General features: G+C 41.5%; 1 protein-coding gene across 1 annotated transcript; it reads right to left on the bottom strand.

Annotated features, from left to right (window-relative positions):
• Window positions 1-67: 67 nt before the first annotated feature.
• Window positions 68-10,534, bottom strand: csnk1e (casein kinase 1, epsilon). Its single transcript, XM_063894032.1, is given in 12 exon segments — window positions 68-1,745; window positions 2,202-2,263; window positions 2,607-2,752; window positions 3,201-3,335; window positions 3,338-3,398; window positions 3,484-3,632; window positions 3,859-4,029; window positions 4,647-4,875; window positions 6,771-6,919; window positions 7,358-7,468; window positions 7,947-8,044; window positions 10,272-10,534. Coding segments are annotated over 10 exon segments (1,260 nt in total). The 5' UTR covers window positions 8,023-8,044; window positions 10,272-10,534; the 3' UTR covers window positions 68-1,745; window positions 2,202-2,230.
• Window positions 10,535-11,568: the final 1,034 nt, after the last annotated feature.

Genomic DNA, 11,568 nt, shown 5'->3' with positions numbered 1-11,568 from the left:
ACACGTCTGAATAAGCGGTGTATACTTTTATTGATTCAGAAAATATACACAAATATCATAGTAATAAAGTTGAAGCATGGCGAAGAAGAAATGTGCAGGACGTCAGACAGCTCCATCCCATCGGTGAAATCCGTCCCTCCTGACACACCTGGGTCTAAACACTCCTCAATAAATATGAACAGGAACCTCTCCGTCATTGCCCGCCACACTGGGAAACAAAACACTGGCGGACTCCAAGGGTTAACAATGTACAAATGTGTGTTTCACACTTTACCCAGCGCCGTCAGGAGGTCCACATTTCTCTTCTCTCTCCAGCTCAAGCTTTAACAATCTGTCACATTCTGGCAAAAGGTGTGTACACATTTTACATGATCTGATCCGGGGTTTTTGAAGCCTTTGCTTTGGGGTAATTTTGTGTGTATTCTGGTCTCTTTGCAGGCGTTTGGAGGATTCTACACATTTGACCATGTATTTTAAAACAAAACAAAATAAATAAAAGCAAAAAACAATAATTCAAACTTGTTTACCATCAATATTTATATTTCTCTCCAGTTATTGTTTGTCTGTGGTTGTTTTGCAACTTTTTGTAGCCTTAACTTTGGGCTAATTCTGTGTTTCTTTGTAGTTATTTGGAGGTTTCTACACATTTTACCGTGTATTATAAAACAAAACAAGAGGAAATAGCATAAAAAACCATAGAACAAACTTGTTTACCACAATTATTTATAACTTAACAAGTCGTTGTTGGTCTGTGGTTGTTTTGCCATCGTTCTTTGCCATTATTATGAGTAATTTGGTGTCTTTTTGTAGATGTTGTGTCTCTTTGTGATCTTTTTTTACATCTGTTTGTGGTCATTTTGAGGTATCTACACATTGTACATGAAGTAAAAAAAAACTAAAGTAAAAAACAATAATACAGACTTGTTGAATATCGTAAAACCTTCTCTAGTCTTCTCATACATGGCAAGCTAAAGGCTTTATCGTATCGTACAATCCTCATGGCTCTCCCCTTCCTTCTTCTTTATGTTTCCCACGTGTGCTGCAGAAGAAGAAGTTTGAATTGGGACTAGTCTTCTGCTATAATTCATCGTCTCCTCCGTCCTTTAGGCTTTCTAAAGCAAATCTAAAACGAACACTTAAGACAGTAACACAGACAGACACCGACACATACTGACGAAAAGCAGCCTCTCACACACTCTTTCATCCATCGGTTTTAAACCCGAACACACTGTTTGTCTCCATAGTTGTTTACATATTTGCTATAGTCAGGAACACCATAAGCAGCGGATGAAGCTCGGAAACATTAGCAGGTTTTTTAGCTGATTTTACGTTTTTTATCACAGGTGTAAACCACAGAATAACTTCAATTTTGAGTCCGTTTTGTGCACTTTGATGGTTGTTTTTTTTTGCTAGTCGAGCCTCGAGTCGATGGGCAGGTGAAGATGAGTGACGAGGGGGGCGGGGCCTGTTTGACCCACTTCCTGCTGCGGCCACGTCCCGAAAAAAGCAGAACCAATCAGATCCAGCAAAGAGTTTTTTTGTGTGTCCCGCTGTTTTTTTTAAAAACATCTCAGTGTTTCTCCGGCTCCTCTAGTCAACACTGTCCACACACAGCATACTGACAGACACACGGACGGCCTCCATTCCCAATTGAAAGGCCTGAAACGCCTCCTCCTGCTCCGAAACTCATTCATCTCTGCATTCATCCACTCGAAAATGAAGTGCTATTTAGCACCCTGCAGCTGCTGAAGCACAAGGAACACAACGAAGAAGAGAAATGTCACTTTGGGCTGAATTATAGGATAAAAGGTGTGTTTGTTTAGGCAACAAATCCCATGTAATGATACACACAGTGCATTAGACGGTCTCTCAATGCTTTGTGAATTCCTTCGCATGTCATTAGTTCCTACTAAAATCATTTTGGTATGTTAAAAACTTTTTTAGGCCTTATTTTCCCAGGTTTTTGGGTCTAAAACACTTACTAGAAGCAGCATAATCCAAACAAGCATACATCTGCTATATGATTATTCAATTACTTCCTATTTTTTGTATTAATCATTGCAGTTAAATAACAATACTAGCTCAGTTTGAACAATTTCTTTCTCTTCTTGGCTGTAAGAGGTAAGGGAGTCAGGACAAAGGACATGGATAGCTGTTCAAACATGTTGGTGTGTGTGTTTGTGTGTGTGACGTGTCCATACCTGCCACTGACCTGCACGCCAGGAGGAACTCACTTTGCCAGATGTTCAAACGGCACACTGACCTGTGTGTGGAGGAAGGATAAAAAGCTTCAGAATATGAATATAAGTATGTTCTGTTAATAGTTTAAGAGGGGTTTTCCTCTCATAAAGGTTGCCCTGGGGCACAGACAGGTAAGAGCCCCACCTCTTCTCCCACAAAGGAGCAAGACACAAAGACGTCATGGTTGTTTACCTTGGTTTTGTTGTCTCTATTTATGGTCATTTTATGTCACATTTGTGATTGTTCTGTGGTTGTTTTGCCCTTACTTTGTGTTCCCTCTGTGTCTCTTTGTGTTCCCCCATCTATTGCTGGACTCTGTAGCTACTATGCATTTCAAATTGTACGTAATGCCACCCTCTCCCTACCTGTGAGGCAGTTAAGCGAGACTGGTCGAGGCGTGCAGTGAGGTCGGAGGAGGAGACGTTAGCTGGAGCCCCGCGGTGCAGCCTCATGGCCACCTTCCTCTCTCGCTCGGCCCGCTCTGCTCTCCCCGCCTGAGGAGAGCGGTTTCCTGCTCACACACACACACAAACACACACACACACACACACACACACACATTAATTTAAAAGCACGGACACACCCAACCAACATTCAGAAATCTAGATTTGAAGTTGCTGACTGGTGCGTTGCCTCACGTTCCCTGTGCCTTGACCAGAAAATTGCACTTGAAGACTTTGCAAAGACTAGAGCCAAAAAGCCAACATCTTGTAATTCCTGCACCTGCGTGAGAGGAAACAACTCTACATAACAGCGGGACGGGGAGAAACGGCATGTAGATCTCCCTGTTTGTGTCACACACGGAGAAATTGACCGTAGTGTTGACTTTGACTTTAAACGAGCCAATCAGAGGGGTTTACTTTAACGCCAAAGAGTACTTCAGGCAGGGACACACTGCAAAAACATGGCTGTGTTTTCCGTGTGTTCCGGTTCTCCAAAAGCACAAACCCCCTCCTGACCTGACTGCTGGACCCCCCGCGGGGCTGGGTTGGAGGGCGCAGGGTCCGCCTCGTTCCTGACTCGGTTGGCTGCTGCCGGGTTTGGTCCGGGCGGCAGAGCTCGACCTCCGGCTCCTCTCTGACCTCCTCCGCTCGCTCCTCACCCTCTTTTCCCTCCCTCCTCTCCCTGTCTCCATCCTCCGTCGTCCTGCTCGCCCCCTGAAACACAGAGGAAGAGTTCAGATGTGTGATGGAGAGGTAGACAGTGGACAATGGGAGTTTGTAATGTGTACGATCCACTCACAAACTTCAGCATGTTCCAGTCAAAGACGTAGTCGTAGGAGAAGCCCTGTCGGTGGAAAAGGTTTCTGAAGAGCTGCCGGAGGTACGAGTAGTCCGGCTTGTCGTCGAACCGCAGCGAGCGACACAAATTCAGATAGGTGGAAAACTCAGCTGGAGAAACACAGGAGAGAAATCAGAGTCAGAATCAACTTATCTACAGAGTGTGTACAGTAAGAAGGAATTTGACTGAAAGTGGAGTCAGTGGGGTGCGAATCATGATTGCCATTTATATTCTAGTGATTCTGCACATATTTTGAGAAGGAATGCGACAGAAATGTTGCAAAAACACTCTTTAAAGTCGCCTTTCTGTTTTGTCATTGTTTATATCTTCACTCACAGGGGTATCCCTTGCACAGCACCTCGATGGGGGTGGACATTTTCTTCTCACTGATGCGTTCGTACTTCTGCCGCTTGGTGGCAGCCTTGAGGCCCTGCCAGGGCAGAGAGCCCAGGTTGAAGTACATGAGGACGTAGCCCAGGGACTCCAGGTCGTCTCGCCTCGACTGCTCTGTGGAGGACAGAAGGGGGGAGGGGAGTGTTAGATACAAAAAGAAGAAGAAAAGATAAAGAAAGAGTGAGAAGGACAAGGAAAGCTTAAGAAAGATGTTCAGAGAGTCCGGTCCTATTCAATAAAGATGCATTTTAGAAAAAAAGTTACTTAAAAAACGTGGAGGTCATTTTTATTTTTATCGTCTGTTTCATATTTTGTATTTATTCATTTTTAATTTATGTAATTTATTCTTTACTGTTATTATATTTTTGTCAGCTTTTTTGAGGTTTTTTATTAAGTTATTTAATGTATTTCAGTTTGATATGTATTTCCTGTAACTATATAACTCTTAAAATGCAAATCAAAAGAAATGAAAGTGCTGTTCAAATGGATCACAATTAAATGACCCCTCTTCCTTTAAGTTTTCAGATAGGTAAGTACTTTTAGTTAGCAAATACTTTCCCAATTTAGAATAAATGATATGCTGATATAGCTTGCTGGTAGATTTGCTGGAAGTCTTTATAAAATGTAGTCATCGATGGTCATTAACTACCCTGCTCAAATCCTCCTGACATTTCGCTGTGCAGACACACTTTCACACATATCTAGGCTACCCTCTGTGTGTGACATCTTACCGATGCCCAGGTGTGTGTTGATGGAGGCGTAGCGGGCGGTGCCGGTCAGGTTCTTGTTCTCGCGGTACGGGATGTGCTGGTGCGTTCGGGCGTCCCGGTACTTCTTGGCCAGGCCGAAGTCGATGATGTAGACCAGGTTGCCCTTCTTGCCGAGTCCCATCAGGAAGTTGTCGGGCTTCACGTCTCGGTGGATGAAGTTCTTGGAGTGGATGTATTCAATCCGGCTGATCTGGAGAGAAAGGAGAGTTGGAGAAGAGGATGTGGATCAAGGAGAGTTAGAGCTGTGTGTGCTTTATATTGGGGGGAAAAGCAGGGTCTAAGAAGCACTTTTTACTCAAGAAATATTCCTGTATTCAAAATCTTACTCAAGTAAAAGTATCAGCATCAAGTTGTACTTAAGTATTAGTAGTAAAAGTACTCGTTCTGTGTAATGAACCATCTCCGAATCTTATATATAGTGAGTAACTGAGATACTATTATGATTAGTGATGTGTTTTTGTCACAGCTGGTAAATGTGGAGGTAATTTAAACACTCTGAAATGAATGTAGAGTAGTAAAAAGTGCAATATTGGCGTCTAAATTGTAGTGGAGTAAAAGTATTTAGTAGCATAAACTGAACCTTAAAATTGTAATTAAGTACAGTACTTGAGTAGATGTACTTTGTTTCTATCCACCCCTGGAAAAAAGGGTATTGATTATGCATTTCAATCTTATTTAAAAAGACCACAGCTGTCTAAATGTGCACCTTTCCTCGCACTAAAGTCCACCCCGGGCTGGGAGGTTACGCAGATTTCAATATGTGGTTTATTTTTAATCTGGAACTAAGTGGATAATTTGAAATTGTGGAATATTTCTAAACCTCTGAAGCTTGTTTCCCGGCTCGAAGACAAAGCTTATCCTCTAGCTATCTCTGACCGTACAGCTCCTCCATAAAAGTCAAACGAAATCTAGGACGCGGGAGATCCAGAAGACGGCCTAATCCTCGGCGCGGGGGTCAGTGTGCTGGATTTTATGAGCCTCTTTAATCCCTCATATGTCATTCTTCACATTTGTTCTTTTTGTCCCATTTTCTCTGCGTAATCTTGACCTCTTTCTCTAATCGCCCTCTCTGCTGCAGCATCCCTCCTCTCCTCTAAAGCAGCAATAACTTACATTAACTGTCTCATAACATTAAAGGACCTCTAGATATCTGCTGATAGGCTGGCCGGGTTATTGATCGATAGCAATGACTCAACTTTTATTTCACTGGGCAACGAGACTGACTGCCTTTAAAACTCTCTTTCACTTTTAGAGCAAACACACATATAACTATGGGATATAAAGGCTTCCAGCATCGCAAATCTACCACCAAACAAGATGAGTAAAAGCCATTCATCATCCAATCAAGTCTTTATTTGCACGATGCTCTCTACAAATCTAATCCGATCAAATTTATATATGTTTTCATACACAGAACACTAACCCGCCTTCCGAGGTAAAACATAACTTGGTCATTAATTAAAACACTTATTATACTTACTTCAGGGTCATATTTGTATGTAGCGTCTCTCCTGGGACATGTCTCCATGCTCTAATGTTCAAAAAGCTCTTTATTTCTCTCATACTGCCTGTGCTGCAGCTCCTCTTTTCACCCTCTGTCTGAAAGCAGAGCCAAGTCTGCTCTGATTGGTGAGCTGGCCGACTCTGTTGTGATTGGTCTACTGCTCAGAGATGTCCCGCCCCTTTAGCCTATCATGTACAATGTGTTGGAGCGCAGTAGTACTAGTGTCTGGGACAGAAAACTCACTCTGGTGGGAACACAGGGATTTTAGCCTTTGCAAACCATTTACATGCACTATATAACACACTACAGGAAGGCATAATGGGGCCCCTTTAAAGGGTCCCTTTCCATCTTCTATTACCCTCACTGTCTGAGTATTGTTTCACCTGAGATGCCCTTAGGAACCTCTCTATAAAGACTCCATTAAGGAAAGCACTGCAGTTCAACAAGCTCTCAGAGTAATGAGCTGCTTCAGAGCTGGGTAATAAATGGCTCTCTATCTCAGGAAAAACCCTGATTAGCTTATTATTTCTTGGGGTGAGGGTGGGGGGGGTTTACAGTGTGTTGCGTTCAGTGTGTCTCACCATCTGGTCGGCCAGCAGCAGGACGGTCTTCAGGCTGAACTTGCGGGAGCAGAAGTTGAACAGATCCTCCAGACTGGGGCCCAGCAGCTCCATCACCATCACGTTGTAGTCGCCTTCAGCCCCGCACCACTTTATGGACGGGATTCCCACTGAGGGAGGAAGGGGGGGGGGGGATCAGAGAATTAGTAAGTATAACATACAGTCTATCTAATTCCCTTTTCATTTAAATAGTTCTTCATCTTCTTTTCTCACTTAGCATTTATAAATTCTCCCCTCCATGGATAATAAAAGACATATTCATTTATTAGAATGTAAGCTTCATCACCTTCCAACGGCCAAAACTACTTCTCAATGCTAATACATGTCTCTCAAAAACTCTAAACTGTCTTCAATTCTCCTTAAATCCAGTTACAGACCACATTCAGTGTCCTCGATTGACCCTGAATGCACCTCTAAGGCCCTGACACGCTGCAATCATAACTCCCCTGAGCGGCTCTAAATAACCCCTTAGAGTCTAAGGCTTAGACTCTCCGCTCCCTCTCGGCGCCCCGTAGTACAGCTTTCAAAAACCCTGCCATGCTCCTTACCTCCGCCCTGCATCATCTTGTAGAATTTGCTCTCGATGTGGAGCTGTGGGTGTTTGGTTTTCACACATTCCAGTTTTATGGCCACTTCCTCTCCTGTAGCGATGTTAGAGCCTGGTGGGACAAATCACAATCAGAGCACTTCCAGGGGTTTCTCCTTTATATAATGAAATAAATCAATAAATAGGTAAATAAATATAATGAAATGGAAATAAATAGATGAATATAAGAAAATATATAATCTAATATCAATAAAATAAATAGATAAATAAAATATAAATATATAATATAATTTAAAAAATGAATTATAGAATTGGAAGTAAAGTAAGAATAAGCAATAAAGGGATAAAATAAAATAAAATAATAAAAAAGTTAAAATAAGCAATTCATATTCAAATAAAATAGAAAATAAATATTGGTAAAAAAAAACACAAGCAGTTACTTATAACAGTTCTTATTTTGCCCTGATTTCCTAGCTTGAATCATCTTACTGTGTTTATGCATGCATCAAAGTGAATTCCCATGTGTACGTGTTTACTTGGTAATAAACCTGATTCTACTTCAGGTTAACAGAAACAGCGTGAATTCTCACCGAGGTAAATATCTCCGAAGGATCCGCTCCCTATCTTCCTCCCGAGGCGGTACTTGTTCCCCACCCTCAGCTCCATGGCTCCTGAGCTTTTCAACTCACTGACACACACACACACACACACACACACACACACACACACACACACACACACACACACACACACACACACACACACACACACACACACACACACACACACACACACAGATAAAGACACACAAAGCTGTCATCAATCAGAGGTGATCAATAGAGCAAAAGGACAGTGGTGCAAAGCTGCAGAGTTTAAACTCAAAGCCCTGGGACGGCTGAATCATGAAAGAAAGTGAAAAGGGAAGCTTTTGGAAACGGCAGAGACGAGAATAAAAAAGCACAAATCACTGAAGCTCAGCAGAGAAACGTAGGGCAGAGTGAAATCTCTGGAAGTAGGGATGAAAATGTTGCTCACTTCCAAATAAGAAGTGACTTTATGTGACTTTATGCAGAGTGGGAGAACATTTTTTTTTTGTAGCACATGGAGTTCCTGGTAAAAGCAAAATGTGTTACCAACGACAAAAGTTGAAGCCAATAACAACATGTGGATTCTGTAAGGTAACACACTAAAAAAAGGCAGATAAAAGATAGTTATGATAGATAAAATGATAGTTTAAACTATAAAGAAGTAAGAATTTAAAAAATTAAGACGAAGATGAGTTACCAACTAGTTAGAATTGATAAGACATGTCGAGTGAAACCAAAAGCAAGTGTTGATTGTTATTATCTAATGTGCAGAGATACAACCTGAAACTAAAGTAAATACAGAAAGAACACAAAGGAATGATGCATGTGAGTAAAAACAGGGGGACATTTAAAAAACTGTTATCAGCAACTAGCAAATAAAGAATAATAAGACAGGAAATATTAAAATAGAATCACTATTATTATATTATTTATTGAAAAAGTCAAGCAACCCGCTACACGAGAGCAACACAAACACTATGTTTACTTTATTGATGAAATATTGGAGATAAGTAAACATAAAGTCAAATCAAATAAAAGACATATGGGAGTTAAAAACATAAAGAAAGTAGGAACTAAAAATGAAAATATTTCAAACTGGCAACTACTACATTGAGTATAAGCCATGAGAGGATACCACACATAATTAAAATCAAATAATAAATAAGTGAGACTTAAACAAGACCTGAGGGGTCCGACTGTAGCTCACACTCATATCAGAGAGATATTAGGGTGCAAGACCATGCAGAACCTGAGAACCAGCATTCAAATGTATTACAAAATCCATGAATTCCATTATTTGAATTCTAATTTACTTGATGCCGGTATCTTAGCACAGGTGTAGGGTCTGATTTCAATGTTGTAATTAAAGCTCCAGGAGCAGCAGGACCACCCTGCTTCTGTTGGCCATGTTTTATTAAGTTAGAAACATCCGACTTCAGAGGAATACATTTTACATTCTGGTAGTTTAGCTAAAGTGTGAAGTTGTGTAACCTGATTTATTCTGTAGGAAAGGGGGGGGGGGGGGGATCAGCATCTCACACTCTCTTCCAAAAGCACTTCAAGGCAGTCTGGTCCTGTGGATAACCATTTGCATAAACTCCCAGTTTTTTTGGACTGGAGTCCCCTGACGGATTTAGCATGAGTCATGTTTTCTGTACCCGTCTGAAGAGCCGGGGTTAAAAGTGAGGGGTTTGTTTTTTTCCGACATTTACAAGCCGGTTTGACATTGCACTAAATGCTGACTGAGATCTTTTAGGCTGCATTGAAGACCTACACCCCATCCACACTGCACTGTGCAGGGGAAAATGCTGCACATTACCATGCAGGGTCTAAAAGTGAGGAAATAACTGTAATTCAACCACTGTAATAGATCTGTAAATGCATTATATCATTGTACTTGTGCTACTGCTGCCTGGCTGCTTTAACACCACTCTATACATGCACTGTGCAGCGGAAAATAAAGGCTGCTGCACATTACCAAACCCTTTACCTCATCTCTCCTCAGAGCTGCTGTGTTACAAAACTGAGAATGCTGCAAAACGCTGCAAAAAAAAACAGGCGTGATGTTTTCAGAGAGCCATGCATTTGCAGTAGATAGCACAGCAGAATGGAGAATATGGAATGGTGGGGAAAACATCCCAGAATGACCATCAAATGTGGTGATAATTCCTAAAACCGCACCCTCAATGCACAGGTAGGACTGCTTAACAAACACACACATTCCTATTTGACTAACACACACACACATACACAAACACACACACACGCCTCCAGACACCTTGACTAGCCAACATGGACCCCCCCACCCCACCTCCTCCTCCTCCTCACCGGGTTATGTCAGGCTCCTGTGGCCGGCTGTGTCTCACTCAGGACCCCGGACAGCGACGCTCCAAAGCGGCTTCGGACGGCACATAACCTCGGAGACCTGAACCCGAACACTTCCGAAAAAAAACGAACCCCCTCCAAATAAAAAATACAGAAGACTGAAGCCACGAGGAGGTTCTCTGTCAGGATATTTGTTTGTTTTTCACAAGGAAAAATGCCGTAAGCAGACACTGAGGTCCTTCTCTCTCACTGCTGTGCTCTCTCTCTCCCCCCTCACACCCCCCCACCTTCTCTCTCTCATTTACACCATTGACAATATCAATGATGTCATGCACAGACTGGAGGAGATACCCGGATGTTCTTAAAGGCACAGCGCCGCTACTGCAGGCATGAATGAAGCGCACACAAGCGCACCACTACAATTGAAGCTGCTGCTTCTCATTTCACCCTGAAGTGAAATGAGTATTTGATAATGGACAGTTGTTATTTCATTCTTATCTAAAAACAGACGGACGATAGCTCATATGTGAGATTTCAAAGGTGTCTTATTTTGAAACTGTACATCAGAATGTGAGTGACTTGCTGTGATGGCCTGTTATCAACACCAATTGTAATTAGTCACCCAGTGGAAATGCAAAGTTCAATTATGATCAGATATGTCTTCATATATGTATCCTTAAGTTTTTAATTTGAGAAAGGATTCGTATAATGCGGGAGTAAATGATTATGGATTTCCTTATTTAGTACATATTTCTTAATTTTTGCTCCAGTATATATGAATATTTTAGGTATGTATATTTGTTATTGACAAGTAAGAGTAAGCACTTTTATTTTGAAGGCAGTTTTTACAGCCCAGGCGTTTTCCGAGGCTTGACCGCAGTGCTGAGAGGCAGCATTTATAGTAAAAGTGTAATAAACAAAGTCCTCCTTTAACCAGCTGGCTGCTAAATTATAAAGTGGCATGAATGTACACATCATTATAAATAAAAACATAATATACATTATCCCGAAATGTGCAGAATGAGAACCTTTTGTATTTTAAGTATATTTTGTTGCCCATATTTTTTTCAATTAGAGTACAAAGACGTTTAATTGTTCTTATTGTGTATTTTTACATTGTTGTGTTACTACTTTTACTCAATTATAACATCTCAGCTAAAAGTGGATCGATCCCTTATTAGCTTAGCTTGCACTAGCTACATTAGGCTAATTCCTTCAACGTCTGTTGGGCTAAAACGAGTTGCCATGACTACCTGTAAGTAAAAATAACAATGTGCTTTGTCAGGTGCTCAAAGACACT

The sequence above is a fragment of the Eleginops maclovinus genome, chromosome 10, assembly GCF_036324505.1.
Source record: "Eleginops maclovinus isolate JMC-PN-2008 ecotype Puerto Natales chromosome 10, JC_Emac_rtc_rv5, whole genome shotgun sequence".
NCBI classification, from domain to species: domain Eukaryota; kingdom Metazoa; phylum Chordata; class Actinopteri; order Perciformes; family Eleginopidae; genus Eleginops; species Eleginops maclovinus.
The sequence above is the reverse complement of the archived record's forward strand: the minus strand, read 5'-3'. Positions and strand labels throughout refer to the sequence as shown.